Source organism: Vanessa tameamea, chromosome 2, assembly GCF_037043105.1.
Source record: "Vanessa tameamea isolate UH-Manoa-2023 chromosome 2, ilVanTame1 primary haplotype, whole genome shotgun sequence".
In the NCBI taxonomy this organism is placed as follows: domain Eukaryota; kingdom Metazoa; phylum Arthropoda; class Insecta; order Lepidoptera; family Nymphalidae; genus Vanessa; species Vanessa tameamea.
Window position 1 is genome coordinate 10,351,477 of NC_087310.1, and position 21,069 is coordinate 10,372,545.

General features: G+C 33.9%; 2 protein-coding genes across 9 annotated transcripts in view; one reads left to right on the plus strand and one right to left on the minus strand.

The window, feature by feature from the left end:
- The window catches only part of LOC113401994 (cytosolic carboxypeptidase 1-like), a 58,743-nt gene that overhangs the window by 17,097 nt on the left and 20,577 nt on the right, over nt 1-21,069 (plus strand). For 3 of the 5 annotated variants that reach the window (XM_064217340.1, XM_064217399.1, XM_064217406.1), the window contains 15 exons: nt 25-105; nt 457-624; nt 2,052-2,183; nt 2,259-2,390; nt 2,767-2,910; nt 3,213-3,410; nt 3,486-3,744; nt 3,815-4,065; nt 4,149-4,344; nt 4,422-4,544; nt 4,614-4,752; nt 4,872-5,079; nt 5,181-5,350; nt 5,725-5,862; nt 6,039-6,217. In XM_064217340.1, coding sequence (XP_064073410.1) covers nt 25-105; nt 457-624; nt 2,052-2,183; nt 2,259-2,390; nt 2,767-2,910; nt 3,213-3,410; nt 3,486-3,744; nt 3,815-4,065; nt 4,149-4,344; nt 4,422-4,544; nt 4,614-4,752; nt 4,872-5,079; nt 5,181-5,350; nt 5,725-5,862; nt 6,039-6,217 — 2,518 coding nt within the window. The remainder of the gene's footprint in view (nt 1-24; nt 106-456; nt 625-2,051; nt 2,184-2,258; nt 2,391-2,766; nt 2,911-3,212; nt 3,411-3,485; nt 3,745-3,814; nt 4,066-4,148; nt 4,345-4,421; nt 4,545-4,613; nt 4,753-4,871; nt 5,080-5,180; nt 5,351-5,724; nt 5,863-6,038; nt 6,218-21,069) is intronic. The other 2 variants (XM_064217355.1, XM_064217379.1) reach the window with 2 other exon arrangements.
- LOC113401996 (uncharacterized) lies at nt 6,390-20,800 on the minus strand. Of its 4 annotated transcripts, none has more exons than XM_026642088.2 (6): nt 20,633-20,800; nt 11,073-11,178; nt 8,772-8,848; nt 8,322-8,529; nt 7,973-8,140; nt 6,390-7,402 (listed from the first exon to the last, which is right to left on the minus strand). In XM_026642088.2, exons 1-6 carry the CDS (start codon nt 20,688-20,690, stop codon nt 6,964-6,966), a joined length of 1,056 nt encoding a protein of 351 aa, XP_026497873.1. In that variant the 5' UTR covers nt 20,691-20,800; the 3' UTR covers nt 6,390-6,963. The 4 variants fall into 4 exon arrangements, with proteins under 4 accessions (XP_026497873.1, XP_026497874.1, XP_026497875.1 ...); XM_026642089.2 differs by having other exon boundaries at nt 7,973-8,128; nt 20,633-20,799; XM_026642090.2 differs by having other exon boundaries at nt 7,191-7,402; nt 7,963-8,140.

Consider the following 21,069-nt stretch of genomic DNA (forward strand, 5'->3'; position numbering starts at 1 on the left):
ATAATTAAACCATATAATAATTAGTAGCAAATGAAACACAAGGAGTTAAGAAAAAGGAAACCATAAAAACAGGCAAAGAAAATAAAGATCCCATCTTTAAAAAGGGTATGTCCAAGTGTGGCGCTTTGCAAATATTGCTGAATAACACACACTTGCTTCCTTCAACCAAACTAATTTAATAAGCCTCACTGTAATCTAAATAATCTAATAACAAAATAATACGATGTGATCAATATCATTGACGCAGTTATTTCATTATTATCTGTGCACGTTGAATATAATTACTTTACTTTAGTAATTATTGGGCTATGAATTGTTACATACTAGCGCATTCAACTATAACGTGTTGAATTGACAGACTAATCAGCATGGAATATATTAACAATATTTGTATATGTACAACAAAGGTTATGTTTCGTCTGTATTAAAAATGAAATTTAAAATGTATGTTTTCAGCAAATAACATTGCCCGGCAGCAGTGTTCACAGCATTTCATTTCAATGAACGGCACACAAGTTGTAATCCGGTCGTTGCTCGCAATTCATAGCAAACGCGACAGCAATGTCAGCACTGAATTGATGCTGCAAGATCTCGTTTGGATCGTTGCAGCCCTCGCCCCTAAAGGTAAATTTTACTTAACACATTTTATACTTAAATTTAAAAAAATATTTAATAAAAAGAATCTAATTTAATAAAAAGGTCACTTTATGGGTACTTGTATTATTTGTTAGTACGTAAAAATAATATTGTTAGCTTGTATCTTAGAAGGATCCATATTATATTCTGTATGTATGTATATACATGTAATCAGCGTATATATTCACCGGTGTTAAGATAAGTGCAGACCCGTATTTACTTAGTTGGTTAGCTGAGTGACACCTGGTTGAAAATGTAATAAGTGTACGAAGTGGTTTAAATTTCTCATAGTACCAGTTTATCGACAAATTTGTTTACTTACATCAGGTGGATCATTTGCTCGTTACATAAAAAAAAAATATTTTTTAAAATGTACCTCCTTTATTTAAGATAGAACAGTATCAAATGTAGTCGAGTATAATTCAAATGTTATTAATATACTGTGTAGCGTTATTATATTCGTATAACTTAAAAAATTAAGTGACAAGTGCTAAAACTGCCAGCTGACATAGTAGAGAAATCACGTCGATCGTAATATGTAACCGGACGGATTATAAATAATTAAAAAATAAATTATATATTTATTATGCCAAATAATGACGGTAGTATTGACAATGATTGCTACTTGACTTCAGCCTCGATAGTCCTTGTCAACGGAGAGTCGGAAATCACGTAGAAAATGCAATTTTTTTCCGCGAAAACTAGTCTTTTCTCTGACTCAGTCTCAGGACTAAAATACTATAGCTTAGTTAGGAAGAATAGGAATATGAAAATCGCCAAAATTATATCCAAATGACTATTTAAAATCTTGACAGAAAGCCTGAATGTTTTATTTTGCCCAGGAATTAAAATTCAACGACAATCTATTTATTTATGACTACATGTACATCACACACACACATCGAGTACACATCGAGACTTATGACTTTTATTTTGTGTTTAGTTTTTATTGTTGCTCCTTAGGGTGTAACTTAAATTTAAAGACTATATTATTCAATTCCATTTTTTTAAATAATCATAAGCGGACATTTTTTTAACTATATGCTAAAAATATCTATTTTACTTTCTTTCTTTTGTTACCAAAAAGTAAATGTAACTTTTGTTACGCTTACGTAATTTTTGTTACGTTTACGTAACTTTTGTTACGTTTTGGTAAAAATTTCCGATAGAATTTTGAAGGACTTTTATGAGTAGTGTAAGCTAACCTCTGCTTAAAACTGTTCGTGACATTTTTGTTGATTACTCATATAACTCTTTATACGAAGTTTATTTTTTGTAATGGACTGGAGTAGCTTGTCTTTGATACATTAGTTATTAAATAATTATCTATAATTATATACATATACAATGATATTTTGTATACATTTACATATTAAATAGGTTAAGTACCAATATTTTTTGTTATTTTTTTTCAGATCCAAAATTCGCAATCAAAGTTAGAATGTTAGGATGTGTGAGGACAATGCATCTCATATTAAAAGGTCATTTTAGCGATAACAAGTTGATATTTCCTCTTCTTGTTATAATGAAACAACTCGCCAAAAATGGTAAATAATATTCTTCATCTATATATAACAATACTTTTATATTTGTCTCGTTTATTTGTAAGCATTTTATTGTAGCTGTTACAACTTCAATTTTAATACGAGACGGAGTTATTGCTACCTACGAGAGAGTTTTAGTTAGTCTTGGCTTCATACCGACCGCTCGACTTCGGCTCTGTCTCGACGCTATCGATTACTTCAGTAAAAACAGTTAAGATATCCTCCTTATTTTACTTGAGTTAGATAGTTATATTTTATGGAGTAAGTAGATAAATTAAAAATAATAATTTAAAAGTCATAGAATGAGAGATGTCACGATGAAATTATTTATAATATTGAAATTAAGCACCTAATTTGAGCACTACTGCATTATAGGTTTTCCCGATTAAAGTTGTATAAAGGATGATTAATTAAACAATGCTGAGATCTCTTCTGTCGAACGTCAAATCAATGATGACAGTGATAAATCAGTGTTAAATTAAACACCCGTTAAACAATGTTTATAAGTAATTAAGCCGTTGTTGTTTATATTTATCTTCGCATGCTTGCAAGTGTTCATCCGTTTACACGTGCGTAACTCATACAGAGGTATGCTGCATGCAGATAGTGAAGACTGGCCTATGTAGCGTTCTCCTCAGGGTGTTTGACCGCTGGGACCGCTACGAGGGTCGCATGAGACTGAAGATATGCGCACACATCCTCCAAACTTTGCAACATCTTTGTAATATAAGTACGTAATAAAATATATATACGATATTAATAATTAAATTACTGTTTGTTAACATGTACATACATGTTTCATAACGATGGAAAAAAATTATGTCTCATATTAAGTGTTATGATTCCGAACCGATTCTTATCAATTAATTGTCAATTATTTGCGTACATTTTTGTTACAATAATAAAAATTTCATAATAAATTATTTTTAAAATTTTATATTGCATATATTCAAAAGATTATATATATAGATAGAAATTGTAGATAACTTTAAACGAATTAACTTAATAATCATAATTATAACAATCATCTAGAAGCCGGACGTCGGGCTCTTTGTACAAAGAAGCACGTGCAAACACTGCATAGATTCTGCTCGCAATGCCCCGATGAAATAGAATTTGATGGGCTCTTGGCTAGAGTCTGCTCCGTCATTACTCTTTGTCTCAAGCACCAAGCTCTACCAGTTCCAGTTTCCAGCCCCGCATCGTTTAACCTTAACCCTATATTAAAAGGTATAAAATGTACAATATCGAATAATCTTTTAACATCAATTTCATAACTTAAAATTTAGAAATTTTATATGATAGGTACAAATACAATGTGGCCATGTCATGAAGATGAAGATGATGGTGCAAATTCCGATTCGAAAACAATAAATTCAGATCTAGATGATGATGGCCCAGATAGTGACAACGACGGGGCTGATGAATATCTTGATATCGAGCTGGAAGATAATGAGTTGAAATCTAGTGAAGATGTAGAAAAAGCTCACATAAAAAATGGAGAGAGTTTACAAAGCACTTTATGGTTTAATCCTAATGAGAGAGATACAGAAGACTTAAAAAAGTTTGTATAATTTTTCTATAGAAATTTAATTCCTTTTATTTTACTAAAGTTGACTTTAATTTAATTGCAGATATTGTATTTATTTTAAAGAATTCGGTTCTTACAATAAGCAAATTAGAGCGGTTAAAAGTCGTTCTAACTCCCGAGGATCAATACTGGAAGATATATTTGTGACTCAAAGTGGCAGTGCTCGAAGTAACCCATCACCTTCGAGTTTTTCTCTAGCTGCAGCTGCAGGGAACACAGAAAACGACAGCTCTTTAGGTTCATCGCATACTTTTTCATTCCTACGTGGATTTCATAAGATACATGAAAGTCCCTGTAAGTATAAAATAGTAACATTGTCGCAAAAATACATTCGTTGTGACAAAAATCAATTAAGTTACTTTCAATGTCCATTACAGCAATAACAACATGCTCATCTCTAAAGATTCACAAAGATATATCAAGATATAGCTCATTCGCATCTGTCTATTCGACTATATCATCGAGAGTTAAAAGCATAATACCATTCATCAAAGTCGCTTATCCAGATATGACAGGTGGCCAGGGAACTAACCAACCTGAACCTCTAAATAAAATGGAAAGAACTGCATGCAGGTGAGTTTTTGTAATTCACAATGCAACGCAAAAACTCAAATTAATTTCTCCTTTTTAAAGTTACATTGACATTAAAGGAACAAGTTACTGGCGTGCGTGGAAAGAGCTATAAATCCAGAATCATATATGAATGAAGTTGTATACGACTTAGATGCTCTTTGTGCTTCTGGCATGACTACCGATGCTTCGTTACAGAAAAGGTTATTTACTGTTACATAATAATACTTCAAGTTAATTTAAAATGTGTACTGACCGTAAGAAAATTACAGATGGACAACCAATATGACCAGTGACAATTTATTTTTAATTAACAATGATGAACAAGAAATCACGAAACTTAACAATTTCTCGTCGCGGTTAAGTTTCGAATCAAGATTTGAGTCGGGTAATCTAAGGAAAGCAATTCAGGTGTGTTGCATCAGTTGAATTAACGCTAAGGAAAAATTTACTGTAATCTGATCTGTAAATTGCACATCAGTATGTTTTAGTTTATAGAAATATATATTAAGTGTATTTTTGTACTTAAGGTGGGTCCTAGAGAATACGAACTAATTCTGATGCCAGATGTAAATTCAACAAAACGTCACCAATGGTTTTATTTCGAAGTTCGGAACATGCAACAGGGTCGTCCATACACCTTCAACATCGTCAATTGTGAGAAATCAGATAGTCAATTCAATTTCGGAATGAAACCTGTTATGTATTCTGTAAAGGAGGCTGTTCTTGGAAGACCGGGTATATTTATTAACACAATTAGCTATTACATAAAAAATCTAATTTTCTAAATATGTAATCAATTTATTTAATACAATTTGGTTTTACATTCTTCGTCCTAGGCTGGGTGAGAGCTGGGTCAGACATCTGCTATTATCGCAATAGCTACCACTACACTAACCAGAAGAACAACAAATGCTACCTAACGGTCACATTCAACATAGAGTTCCCTCACACTAACGATGTCTGCTATCTCGCGTACCATTTCCCGTTTACATATTCAATGATGATGGTAAATATATACTTTTATAATTTTTATTACTATGCTTTTAAAAATTATATAGACTTAAAATATATGATTTCCTTCATTATAGGAATAGATACAGATATTTTTTTAGAAATAAGTTCAATTGATATCTTTTTTTATATCAACGACTAATATTTATATAATAATAAATATAGTATATATTTTAGAGTCAAATATTTATATAATTAGCCTTTACTAAAGCAGAATGTTTAGATCTAGTACTAGGATTGGGTACGACCATAACCCGGCGACTAACACATTGAAGTGGCCCGTAAATTGTTTAAGAAGTCATTAATGTTTAACGTTTTTTTTAAATAATGAGGAAGCTATAAAATACATTATTTTGAAATATATTTTAGACAAGAATATGGCAATGGAGTACTCAGTTGCCTCCCGGATCATATCTCCGCACTGAGCCACTCTGCTATTCTCTTAATAACAATGAAGTTCCTTTGTTAACGATATCGGCCGAGGATACGCCGTCTAATCCTTTAGTGGTTTGTATTTTTTTATTAATATAATTAATAAGTTGTTATTAAAATAAGTTAAACTCTTAAAATTATGATGACATTGAACCAGGCATTTATTGTACTTGATCCATTCCTAATCGATACAATAGGATACCTTATATAGGTTAACGAAAATAAAAACTCATAGAATAATGGTACGACAGGATAGAGAGATAATCTTCCTGACAGCACGCGTGCATCCCGGCGAGAGCAACGCGTCATGGGTGATGGACGGAACCTTGGGGTTCCTGCTGGCAGCCTCGCCATCAGCTGCCGCGTTGCGAGCTAAATACATCTTTAAGATTGTGCCTATGCTTAATGTGGAAGGAGTCATCAACGGATGGTGAGTATTAATAATCGTTTGTTTATGTTAAGATATATTATTATGAAGATATGACGTAGGTCTTACAACAGATAATTTTCGCTTGACTTGAGTATTTCCAATTAAAGATCCAATCCATATGATTCAAATTGTATCGCAGATTGTCGATAAGGTGAATAAAATAAACAAAACAGACATGTTAATATTAAATTTATTAACGTCACTACATCACTATCCTTTAAATTCTTGAGTTTCAACTTATAATACTTAACTAGGTACGTCACATAATATAAACACTATCTTAAACAACTAAACCGAAGGATATGTCCAAAATGTTTAAATCAAAAATTTACTTAACAATTATTTTTACGGTTTTTGTGTTAATACGAGAGATCGGACAAATCAACTACAATTACCTCGGCGAAGTCTAGGTACCTATATTTCGAAGAATACTCGTTGTAACTTTTGAAGATGTAGGCAAGTCGTATTATACGAGTCGCCACCACCTTCAGTTTTATAGATTATTGCCCAAAAGATACCCTAAATATCCCAACACTCGTCTTCAGGCGTATAAAAAGACTTCAATACATAAATCTCATTTACATTAAAATAATAAACATTGTCGAAGCGATATCACCCTTATAAGCAAGCATTAGCTTTACATACAAAATGCTTTGAAATATCAAATAATACTTTTGGTAGTGCGTAAACCTAAACTTTTTTTATAATAACGGTTCGTAATGTTGATGTCACCGTCGAGTCAGACGCTAGTAGGCGGGGGGTGCCAGCATACCACTGGCGTGGACGGAGTGCTCGGTGGCGTCCGGCTCGGCAGTAGAAGGCATGTCGTCGACAGCAGGAGCGTCGCGGGCCTCATGTGTAAGATAAGCAGCTGGATCGTCGCCCACCATACCCTCATCAGCCTCATAAGGACCTTGGGTCACTTCTTCCTTTTGCTCCTGCTCAGGTTCCTTAGAGTGAGCGTCAGCCGCTCGTGAGTAATGAGAATCGATTTGTGGTGGGGACTTTAACAATGCACCGGACTTAAGATGAGGGGACTGGAGACCGTCGAGAGAAGATGGTCGTAGCTTGCCGATGAGGTCGTTAAGAGTAAAATGAGTTGGGAGATGCTCGGAGCGCGGCGGCGGCGGCGACGACGATGTCAGTGGGTGCGCCGTCGTCGTAGTCGTCATCGACAGCGGCTTTCTGCCAGACCAAACAAAAATTGACCCTCGTATTAGAGAGTCACTCTAAATAGCTGCTACTCATAGTCGAGTTCGAGCTAGATACTTTTATCGAGACGACTATTCGAGCTTCAAAATGTTAATTAATAATATCAAACAAAGAATTGTTATGTCACAAGAGATACCAAGCAAAGCCCCCTTCACCCACCCACCAAATAATTTCGTTAATTTTGAAAAGTTTTTAAAAATGTTATTCATAGTTGATCAGTAATAGAAAATAGTGCCGATTCTGCTGGGTGTAGGGCTCTTGTTTGGTGGTTGGGTTGGCGCAGAGACCTTATCCCGCGGGCCCGCGCGCTTCGATCACTATCGAAACAAACGTTTAAATTCTCTAGCTAATTCAAACCACTTATAAAACATTAAGAGCTACATACCCACTACTACACACTCTTAACTAAAATGTCGTCAAAGGGACATGTTTGTTAAAGGTGAAATATTTAAAGCTGTGCATAAACGAAAACAAGAATTATACAGCGCGCGGCTAGTCGGGGAGCGGGCCTCCGGAGACGGTTGGCATCTCACCTGTCATTACCCCTGCGCCGAGGACACGGGGATGGAGCCGTAGTTGTAGTAGTAGCAGCGTGTTTGTTCGCAAATAAAGTCCTTGATCTCTCCGCAATGTTGAGGCTCCCAATGAAAGGATGGTGCTTTTAAAGCAACACAGCCGTTGGTCATCACGTGCTCGGTTCTGGAAAACAAACTATTTCTAATATAACTATTGTTTGTAAAATAATAATTAGTCTTAATTTTGAAAATTATTTTTCATACAAAATACATAAGTATTTTTAAAAAGGAAAACAAGCTGAATCTCGTACTCGTTGCGACTCCAGTTACATCAATATATAACAATATTTACACCGTATATTGCGTATTCTACGTACCCATGCCTTGCGGTGCGTTGAGGAGCGGTGCTGCCTTGAGGCATATCCAGAGGGTCCATACTGTCGTCCGTGTGCTGGCTGGGAGGGTCCATTGTCATGCGTCGCATATAGTTAAATGTTGCATTGAAGGGTAATCCCGTGCTCATCCATAAGTACATGTCAGTGCCGAGGTTGTTACCAGAGGTCCAAAAGTCGTACTTATTATAGCCTATAAAGATAATAAAAACATATGACAATTGAACCCCTAATACTTCAAAGATGCACTGGACTTCTTAGTAGTAAAAATATTAAAAGTATATTATAGAATAGTAAAAATTGTTTTTTAAACATTATTAATATCCATTGTCATAATAGTCATAATAATAATTAATAAATTGGCTTGAACACGTTTAGCTTACTTTCCATATTGAACATTATGTAATAAATTTCCTAAATAAAAGATTTCCTCACCTGCATTTGTAAGGTATGTTGTAATTGAATCGGCCTTTTCTTTCGTCTCAAATGATGCTAGTTGTAATCCCAACGATCTGAAAATAATATTATTTGTTAATTTAATATTTATAAATTTATAAGCTTTATAAGCTACAACAAGCTGATATCTAAGTTGTGTTTATTTTTCGAATATTAAGGATCAAAATTAAATTCCTATTTTTGGCAGAAAATGTAATTGAATTTACTTCATAAATATATTTTTTTAAATTGATGTCATTGACCATAAGAAACTAGATCCTGATTGCTGATAGAACTTGGTTTTAAAACATTCATAAACTCGCTTAGCCGGATCAGTAAATACAATTTTAGCCCGATCGGCTAATAGTATCCTATAAGGACCATAAGCTTACAAAGAACTACATCGTGAAGCCAGTTTACCGAGCTGGAGTTTATCCGCTAAGCACTCGTTTTGGCCTTGCCACGACGAGTCCACATTCCACACGCACTCTAGGACTCTTAAGAGAATAAAAATCCCAGCGAAGTCCCGTAGTTATCGGCTCCCGTATTTAGTTACAACATTCTTAAAACTATCACGTCTTACGAGATTTAAAATGCTGATATTCACTTCCTTTATTCTTTTAATACTACATTTTGTTAAGACATTAAATGTTAATTAGCAAATTAACCTTTTTTTTGTTACTGCATAACTCCTTACTTGTGAAATAAAAGAGTGTTCGTTTATTTTAAAGAAGTGTCATTGTAATAATAATTAATTCAGGTTACTTTTCCATAAATTATACCGCTTTCATTTCAAGGTAACGAATGTTTAACTATCGAATTCCTCGCACGCAAAAACCACTTGCGCCGAATTAAAAAGTCATAAATTGTACTCGTCTTGAATTAATTATACAGCATTGTGAAGCAATTGTTTTTCCCATTGGGGTATCTTCGACACATCGACATATTTTACCACCATAACTGTATTGTAGTTTTTTGTATCAGCCTCATAAACATTCAAATATGTACCGGGAACCGCCCCTTTTAATGTTTCTTGAAACTGTCTTCTACTTGATGTATTTATGCATAATGTGTTGTTGGCCGTTTTAATTTACCGCTTTTAATTTTTTTCCTTTACTATTATTTCCAAAAAATTTAATAAAATATATTTTGTTTAATGAAAGAATTCGGGCATGTTTCTGTTTTTACCGTTAGCCCATTTTTCCTGCGACGAAATTATCCGACGAATCGCGTCATGCAGTTTGCGTTAGCTACGCTGTGGAGACGCTCACCTCGCATGACACTTTGTCACGCTACCTGTAGCCGCGTCGCGCTTATCATAGCCTGGAGCCAATTTATACCATAATTTCCTGTATGTAATACTCCTGACATGCCCTTAATCGATTTCCCACTTTAGCCTTAATTTAGTAACATACAGCATATACAATGCATTAAAGTATTGTACATTAATTTATACATAATCAATTTCGATGTCTTTTTTTTACTTGAGCTCGGATAGCTAACATGTCTTTTCAAAAATATTAAACAATAGCAAAACTACTGAAGAAATAATTTTAAAAAGTTTAAGAAGTGTTAAATTTTGTTTAAATGCGCCCGTAGTATAAATGTTCTTACAATTGGTACTGTAAATATATAGGTCGTGACAAAGTCGCAATAGAAGGACATCGTGACCGAGCATCGAGGCGACTGACCTTTAAGTCGCTTAAGCGTGCGCTTGGTAAAATCGAGACCGCAAATGTCTATTAAATCTATTCTTCCTTATATTCCTAATGGGCAACCCAAAATGAGAAAAGATCATATTTATGATAAATTGCTGCTACGCAATTATAAAATGAAGAGGAGTGCAATTTTATGAACTGTAATTATACTCTTGAAGTTTATACTTCAAGCAATCCGGGAACCGTGGGAGAGGTAGCACAATAAAACCTCAATCCTTTTGTCCACATTTCGCAGTGGGAATAGCTCGCGGAAGTACGCCGAGGTAACGATATTGTTCTCGGTTTTCCCAGAACTACTAACGGTAATGCAAATGTCCATACGCTTCCTGGTTGTACTCGTGAGCCTTCGAAGCGCACCTAGGCCTGCTTGTTAACGCCCAGAGGAACGTCGTTACAGCAGGACAAGACTAAAGATAAGCCGGATAAGCATTCAGAGTCACGATATAACTATTATGTCTATCGAACGCGCCGAGAGAAATATGATACGACTGTGGTTAAGCTATGGAGGTGTGTCATTGTTAAGTACCTCGATGGTCGATTCGATACGCAGAGCACTAGTGTTAGCAATGTAAAGTGGCCTCACCTGCAGTACTGATAAGCCAGAAAATAGTTCAGCTCGGGGCTGTACGGGTTCATCCTCGATATAAAGTATTGTACGCCATCGAGTTGTATCGTAGTTATCCTCTGAGCTGTAACAATGTAAAAAGTAGATTACAATTTATGGTCAAGAAATATTATACAGATTAAATATGTTTTTCTTATAAAGCTTTTATATATTTCAAATACACTTTTGCATACACTCGCGCACAAAATAAGTTTTATCTAATATACTTAATCAAAAATTCTTACAATAATAAAAAAAGCAATAGTTCTTGAATATGTAACATTCTATCTATATTTATTATATCACTAATTGTTTTATATTTTGGACAAATTGTTCACGAAACGCCATACGATTTGCTTGTAATGTATTTTATTTATCAGCTATTGTAATATAAAATTAATAAACGAAACGGTTGGTTGTTTTTTTGTCTCAAATTATATAACGATACAATTCGTTACTTCATTTAAATTCGGTGAGAATAAAAACGTTAAAAATTATACGTCGAATATAATTATTCTACGGGGCGGCACGCTCTGCGGTCGGGCAACAGTTCCGATATTACGTAATTAAATTCATTGATTACCAACCTCCTGTTGTGGCTTACCGGGATTTATTTATGTCGCAATAACTCTAAGCGTTTAAAACAGGATCTTAAGTTATATTGCAATAAATTACGTTTCCCTATAATATTTATATACTTTATAGATTGAGACATCGTGTGGCGATTACATTTCATTCCACCAAGAAGAGTATTACTCTATTTTTGTAGCTTGAAAATACCATCTCTTAATGCCATTTATATATTTTTTTACAACGTGTTATTGATTTTTGATGCGGTAAAGGAAATCATTGCGAGGAAAACTGCTTATAGGTGATGAGTAGAAATTCTGTAGCAGTAATAGTTGTAGAATAAGAATCATCATAAGAACAGAGGAAATGGTTGAGTAGCTGTGGGCTATTTTATGACGACAAATAACGAAACAACTCTCAAGTCGTACCATTCGTTGTATACGACACTAACTCAAAAGATATAATTCTATATCGTTAAGTATAATTTATTACGTCTTTATTTTGATTTAAAGCTTCCATATCGATAATATATTTAATGGTAGTCCTATTTCCTGTGCCTGTCGATGAGTAAACGGATGAGCGAGTAGTATAATCCACATCCTTCTCATTTGCACATTGCTTTAAGCGATATAAGCGATATTTTACATTAGAAGATATTATTTTCTCAAGTATAATAACTATTTTATTTTTTATGTCTTTTACGAGTAAACTAGATTTTATTTGCACAAAACAATTTTGTCTCATAATTGTAACTGAATTGATTTAAACCATATAATTATGTTATTGCTCAAAACCTATAATTGATAATTCTGAGATTAAAAAAATCCCGCTGGATTTTTTTTTCGCCGGTTTTTCTATAGTCTGAGGTGTTTATTTCGCAGCCGGTAGTAGTTGGTAACAATCAATAAGCTAGAGTAACGCTTGTTCTATATTGATTAAATATGTGAACTTTGATTTTAAATCACCAATAAGAAATAATATTTAATGGAAAATGATAATAGGAATGGTGATTAGAAAATGTTAAATGACCTATTATTATCTAATTTCTGCATGTTTTTTGTAGGGACGTGTTCGCGTATAATACTTAAGCTGTCAATTACAGAGTTAATGGAATTGGTTATCGTATCAGCCAGGTTTTACTCGTCTCGTCTTCCCGTCTCCCTGGAATCCATGCATAATGCTACCTCATGCATATACAATGTCGCGCATTTCTCGACTTATTCTTTTTGTCTCCATACAACAACTTCTCTGACGTAATGTTTTCTTTTATTGCAGTTAAATATTTTCGAGTCGTCTGTTTCTTTGAACAGTGGCCAATGCTAAGGAACCTGTTCGCTTTATGAAACTCCTTTTAGATGTTGAGTCTACAAAAAGTATGATATTTTAATGTTTCTCGTTATTCGGTTTCGAATAATTAATTGTACGGACTGTTATAGCAACCGGAATGGTAAATAAATCTTCTTTATTTGACCGATTCCTGCTTCGGGAAATTGACTTGGAGTCATTATTATTATTTAAAGACACGAAATAAATAAAATGTCGATAAACGCAAATACAAACAAACTTAAACACACACTTTCAACATTCGAAAAATAATTTAATTCTAAGAAACTCTAGGCTTCGAATTCAACACTCCCAAAAATCGTAATAAATAACATATAAATTAATTACCAAATATGAAGTCCACTTCCTGATTGTAAAAGTAAATTACATTTATTCAGATAAGATCATGAATATAATTTTATGTTGAACACGAAATTCAAATTCCATATTAGGATATGATGGATGCATTTCACAAACAGTGCATTGAATGATACTAGTTTTGACGTATGAAGATAGCATGAGACAAAAAGGCGGGTCACGTCGTAGATGTTGCGCAATGCATACAGATGCCGTGTTGCCGACACCCCCGACACGTACTCGCTCGGCACCAACCAGGATGCGACATTCAATACTTTATAAAATTCTTTTATAATACAGCATATATTAAACGTTCATTTTTTTGTTTTTATTTCTAAGCCAATACAATATAATATAATTCTGGCAAAACCAAACATTATATATTACAAAACACGGTTAGGTTTGAATGATACCTAACATTTACATATTCGACAACAAGACAACGTTACCGGGTGAGTGCCCCGAGCCGTTTAGATTTCCGCCTGCTCATCCAGCGCCGCACACCGGACGCGCTTCTAACGGCCCCTTGTCCAAAACTATGGAACACTTCGCGAATGACGCATCACAATACATATCGTTTGATAGCAGACTATTTCAAATAAATTGCCCACCCATTCAAAGCAAACTTTATGCAGTGCGAATAGTACCTACATTATTATTTGGCTTGAAACTGTATGCGCCCTACATGTTAAGGATCTGGTACCTCTAAGGGTGTCAACTCTAGAATTTTTTAACGGTTTTGTGGAAGGAAAAATAATAGTATGAAATAAGGTTTATTATGAATATGAGATATTTTGAATCTTCCTCCATAGATCCAGTAAATAGGTCATTTTCTTATTAATTCCTCCAGCAATATAATTGATAGTTTTATTAAATATTTAAAGTTTTGTCTATTTCTGAGTTAACTGAGTAGGTGAAATCTATACTCCTATTTTAAATTATGCAGCTGTAGAGCTTTATATTTTGGTACGCTCTATTAAAATATCAGAAATTACCATTTTAATTTAAATACTAATTGTAACCTTAGAAAGTCCAGTTATTACGGCTACTTAACTTCAAGCTGCGACCCTAAGAAAGTCCTATTCATATCCTTCAACTAATGAGGTAAAAAAACTGTGTAGAAAGTATTTATACAACAAATTTAACACGGATAATACAAATCACATTTAATTGCATTAAATTAATCGAATATACTTGATTCAAGAAGGTTTTTACGAGGCTCTTTTGAATCTTCATTTAACAAGATTAATTAAAATTTATAGTTACATTCCGAAGTTTATATTGCGAATGAGAGGGTAACAATTACACGGATTACATTACTTATTACTAGGGCTAATATAAAATTCATTAAACAAAAGATTCATACGAGATCGGATCTTAAGTTCCGGTGTGGGTACATAAATTTTACAGCGTACAATATTCGTGTTTTATTCCTGAATGAATGGGAGGAAGTTGTATTTATTATTACGTGGTACTTAAGATTCCGTCACGAGACAGTTTGTTAACGAATACTAATAACACAATACCTGGTTTTATGTCGTTTAATTTTACAAAAACAATCGACAGTGTATGAATAAATCAATTGTTTATTGGTCACGAAAAAAGTGCGACTTGATATAAAAAATATATGGCTTGGATTAGATTAATACTTAGATTGATTTTTTATACATTTAAATTGATGTAAATTATACTGTGACGCCGTGATGAACCAGTGGTTAGAAGACTTGAATCTTAACCTATAATTATGAGTTAAAACCATAGCCACACCGAAGTGTTTATTTTTATTATTATTATCTGGTGCTCGGTGATGAAGGAACACATCGCGAGGAAACCAAAAGTACCAACAATGTGTATCCTTAAGTATAAGGAGAGGAGGCCTTAGCTCATCATCATTTATAAGCAACTACTTTTTACTTTAAATTATACCGTATCGTTTGTACATTAGTTGCTAATACTGTTGATTTATTATGAATTCATAATACCATAATCGATAAAAAAGTAATACATTTGATAAAAATATCCCGAGAATCAATTCCAATAGTTTGCAAAAAGCGAGGTGTTTATGCTAACTTGTCTGCAATATTTATACATAGTTCAGTAACAGCGGGGATGTTATGGAATTTGCATGATATTTACATTATTCTAGTAAAATAAAACGATAGATTTATATGCTTATTCACAAGTGTCTATAATACTGTCTATAATAGGCTGTTACGCAGCACGACATCCACTTATGGAAAACATTGCGCAAATACCCCTTATAAGAAATTTTATCGTCGACAATTGCACGATTTTCTGTTCATTCAATTACTTATTTACTTTTTTCTTTCATTTTGCTTTATATATATATATTACTAACCTTTAAAAATACCAAATAAATCAAAAACTTTTTGGAAATGAATAGTTTTGGTTGGGTTATGTTTCGCTTTCGTAAAATATGAATTTGTTCCCATATTATTATTATTTATTTCTTATTTCCCTTAAACGAAGGAAACATCGAAAGGAAACCTACATGTGTCAAATGAAATTCTGCCACATGTGTATCCATTAACGCGCATATGATAATCGTTGTGGAAACCTTCTCCTCAAGAGGAGAGAAGGATTTTGCCCATCAGCCCATCGCATTTACTGGCATTAGTGGCATTATTTTAATATTACCATGGCCAATGACATTTTGATAGTAAGTATCATTTGAAACGTGATATTTAAATATTATAAATAAATTAGTATATCGGCAGCAATTTATATCAGTAAATAAATAAAATCTTATTTCGTTATTACATGATACAATTTGCACCACAAACTATATGAGTGCTGCAATCACGGCGCAGTGATTACGCAAGGCCTATGAAATAGACTCATTGGGATTATTATAATTAGGAATTTGTAAAAAAGTACAAGCTGATAATTATACTCTTTACGTTTATTACGTATATATACTCTTTACGTTTACGGTAAGTGATTGATCAGCTTTACTTCAGCGTCTTCTGATTTTAGATAAAAATGGACTTATTTATTATAACAAAAACGTGTTTTATTATAAAATTCTAAGTGTTCATGTATTTTTTTCTTAAGATTCGAATTTAAATTTATAACTAGTTACGTATTTGAATAGAACGCTTTAAATAAAAAAAGTGTAGGAAGAAACAGGCTTTTTTGAATAGATTGCAAGTGAATTGAGATTCAGAGGTATACGACCGGTCATTGTAAGGAACATAGTCTCTAAAAATAGTATTCCTAGCCGTAGTATTCTTCTAAAGCACTACGGGGGGTATTTATTTTTATGATGTTCCAAGCGAGCGTACATACCGCACGTATTTCTTAAATATCGTAGAAATAATCAATCTGACAAACAGACGATCTATAAAAATAATGTTTATTTTTCTGTCATACATTAAACTGCGATATTTATTAATTTTTAACTCAATTATATTAAACAATAAGATAAATCCATAACGACCGCACTTACAATGTTAAATACTACGTGTAAAAAGTTAGCGCCAGGATGTAAGAAGAACGTCGTGCCTCGCGGCGAGCGGCGCTTAAGCATGTGTGCGATTGTGCACTGCATTACATGATTGCATAACGCAAACCAGTCGCTCGTATCGGTCGCAATAACTCGCCCTCTCCGAGCAAATTACGTTGCCGCCGAGTACAAGGGCAAGGTAGGCCCCATTTCACGGCCGTAACCACGTTTCCCGTCCTTTTGCAGCTTACTTTAACGTAATGTTACGATAAACTTGATTGATACGACTTGATAATTTAATTCACTAAATTATATACCAACAGATCACTTTTCAGCTACCAAGAAAAAGACGGAGAACTAAGTTGAACGAAACTGGTTCAGACTCAAAGTAATGATTCGAGCGACCGCAAATTATTGCTTAATGTACCGTAAAAAAAATTGCAATTTAAAGTTCTATCAAATTTCGTTGATTAACCCCGCCGTGGGAACATCGATCGAATCGTTCGCGGTCGGATAACGATCGAAACACAAAAAAGGGATCAAGATAATGAAGAACAAACGAGCAGTATACAAACCCAAGGACGAGCTGCAATCCCGCGCCGCACTCGTCCCTGTGCTGGAATGCACCAACCTGACTATTTTTAGTCATCAAACCCGATACCGGCCTGGACTTGTTCAACCAGGCAAACAGTTGTTCACGGTTGGTTATGCCCATACAAGTTCAACATTTTACGAAATCAAATTATTTTTGGTAACCAAAAATTTCCAATAGTATAATTGTTTAATTTTATTCTTGCTATTCTGTATTCAATATGAATAAGTATTTTAAGAATAAATATTCAAGATAGAATGCAACTTCTCCTAACTCGCAACACGTCCTTGTCCCTAAAACTCTATATATGCACAAAAAAACGTTGAACATCCCGTAATTTGATATAATCACCGTCTCTTGCGGACCCAGTTACAAATTTAGGGACAAAAAAGTGTTGAAGTATCACAATAAATTAAATTTCTAAACCCTTCGGCACCGAACCGATCTCAAGTTAATCCGATTTTACGTACGAGTTTATGAGTACCTTAAAAAACTTGTTTCAACAATATCGTATAAGCCAAAATTTATTACTTGTAATGAACATTAAATAACTCTGAGCACAACAAAAATTAAGTGCTAACTCTGCTTAGCATTATCTTTTATGTTTCTCGACGATTAGACATCTATAAAAGCCTCGTAAATGTTAATGATTGAAATTTTACTTAGAACCATTTACACAACAGCGGTATAAAATCACTCTATCGCTACGCCATTATTCGAACATACCAAAATATATATGAAAAGTATATATATTTTGTAATATGAAATCTAAATGCAAATGAATGAATTGCGAATTTTAAATATTTCAAATAAAAACGATTTATATCATGCAGATGCGACGGAAGTGCGTAATGTTCCATAATAGCTTGTACACGTAAGCTATTTTCTGATATTAAATGTTAGCTAACATTACAACATTTTTGCATAATGAGGACTGCAATTATGCTAAGAAATGGAATGCTAATCGTAAGAGATCTGACGAGCTTTATGTCATTGCCACAGAGTGAGCGCACGGTAAGAGTTACAGCTGTAAAAAAGAGCCGCCACGGTGGAGTTATAAAAATATCACTACCGCATTATTTACAAGACCGGTAGTGGGATTGCAAGGCATTGGAGACTTATACAGATAAGATATAATTTTATTCCTTAGAAACTGCAAAGGTACGTGTCTGTCCTCGGCAACTATCCGCTGGCCGTTGAACCCGCACCTGTCGTCGCTCTTCATCACCCCTCGCTATTTTTTCTCACAAAACTTCCGTTCCACGGTTTTTGCTGCTGTCGATAACCTGTCTGATACCGCGGATACGCCTCATTAGCAAAATCGCTCACAACGATGTTGATTTGTATAAATCGTTCAACTTGAGAATTTTCGTGAGATTATGAAGTCATTTTATGAGGTAATTCGCTCACTCTAATAAAACATTGCACGAGCAAGACGAACAAAGTGTCAATGACTCTAAGTTTTTTTATGCGCATCATTAAGCATAGATGTCTATGCATTTTAATAAAGTGAAAATAAAAATAAACATTTTTATAGTCATGTAACGCAAATTCAAAGATAACGAAGCAAATATGTATGATACCGTTGTCGTGAATTTTTTTTACGTCACCTGACCACTTAAAAAGATAACATTTATAATTAATTTCATATTTTATAAATGACACATATCACAAACAAAATTGCTATTTCAACGTAAGAGAAGACACGTAATTCGTAGAGAGCAAAAAAGACCCTTTTATTCTGAGCATAGTGCACTTGCCTGCGTAGCAGGGGACGCACTTGAATCAATATGAAGTGGATAGGTAGGTAGTTCCGTTTTCTAGTTGATTTAAATTTGATGAAATTAAAACTGTGTTTATTATTCGAAAAAAAAGTAACATTCAATCCTTCAATAAAAGGTAAATAGTCGAAATACCTTTTATCGAATTGTAAGTTCTTTAGAATCGTTTTATTATTAAAAAATATTTTATTTTAATTTCTATTAGATATATTACTACCTAACAATTTTTTAATTTGGATGCATTCAAATTTGTGTGATATATTAACTAACGATTATAGTCATATTCTTATAAATACGTTATATTGCTTCTTTTGAACTAATAAGATTAATTTTCTATTTTATCGTTCATCTACTTGCTTTTTTTTTAAATATTTTATTACATCCATTGCAAAGGTTTTGACGTCTTCACTTATTTAATATATATATGTATATATATTATATTATATTTAGTTGGTTTATTATATTTTTTTGTATAACTTATATAATGGAACCTTATAGTGACTATTTACATATATGTTGGATGCTAAATATAGAAAGACATCTTTAAAAATAAATTCAGTTAAATTAATATTATTTGTAGGATTTAATTATTTTTTAATTTAATTTTTTTTTACATCGTAGATTTGAAATTCATATTGAGGCTAAATTTTTCTTTAAAGCTGAGATGTTTGTGAGCTGCCTACTGCCATTGTACTGTGATAGAAACAGAACAATGAAGGTCGAGGACCCGCGGGTCACAGCAGCGATCTCAAGAAGTCATAAACTTGAAACGTTAACCATTCCTTCTTTTATTACATCCTGATTAGAGCCAGTTTTTCTAAGCATTCGGTAAATGCTTGTTAATGCTTAGTAGTTTTTCATTATAAGAAATGAACATAAAATCCATGCTTGTTATGTCAACAGTACAACATGTAAAACCTCCTCAGAAACGCCCTGCATATATTTTCGGGTTTGAATTTTATGCATATTAGTTTACTAGAATTTTCAGTTAAGAAAAAACGTCACTAATTTAGGTGACGTTTTGTGACCTAAATACTATCGAAAAGAATCAATTTTTTAATTCTAGAACTGAAATTGATATTATATTTACTTAAATTAATTTATCATACTATTAATTATTATCGTTATAATTTTGAGCTTTCAGGTTAACGTACATTTGGCAATTAGATTGTCCTTTACTTGTACTCGTATTCTAGTTGCAGGTTATTTTATCTGGCTGACCGTGTTACGAAATTAAATTGTCATCTAATCACATGTAGTCGTCGAGTTTATTAGAATAATTTACAACGAGGACCGTCAAATAGTAGTAGTCACCGCTTAAAAGTATATGCAGACCAATAAACTCAAATTATAGACTTAATTTAATAATTTCTAATCGGACAGTTTTAGATTAATTTAAAAATAACATTAGTATTATTTCCAAAAGTAATGTTACATTTGTAAGACATACCTGCGACAGGCCCAAGCGTAGTCACGAAGAGCAGGAAAAAGCTGGCGAGTAAGAGCATGTTGATAGAGATGTTGGATTTCTTCTAACTATTGCGGGATCACGCGCTAGATTGCGCACACGCAACACGGGACACTCGGGCACACTGAACGCGCGCTCTCCAGAACCCCCCCTTATAACAGCAACGCGTCCCGCGCGCTCGTCTACACAAACAATGGTGGCTATGCTTCGACGACCGGCTTCTCAAACATCACGTCCATTGAACCTCTTAGTGCGAGTCTCTCGATAAATGTATAAGTTAAACCAGTAATGGTGTCACAACATCTCTGGGGCTCGATCCGCCGGCGAGGCGGTACGGGCACGGACGTCCGGCGGCGGACGGACGCTCGGCGCCCGCGCACCCGCTCGCTACGACACGGGAGTTATCTCGGCAAATCGTA

What these genes read in the sequence shown, in the direction of transcription:
- LOC113401996 (XM_026642088.2), bottom strand. Translation starts at nt 20,690, where the DNA reads ATGCTCTTACTCGCCAGCTTTTTCCTGCTCTTCGTGACTACGCTTGGG. An exon ending in CTGGCTTATCAGTACTGCAG is followed by an intron (nt 8,849 to 11,072) that starts GTGAGGCCACTT and finishes TATTATTTTCAG; the next exon opens with ATCGTTGGGATTACAACTAG. An exon ending in CAACGCACCGCAAGGCATGG is followed by an intron (nt 8,141 to 8,321) that starts GTACGTAGAATA and finishes TATTAGAAATAG; the next exon opens with TTTGTTTTCCAGAACCGAGC.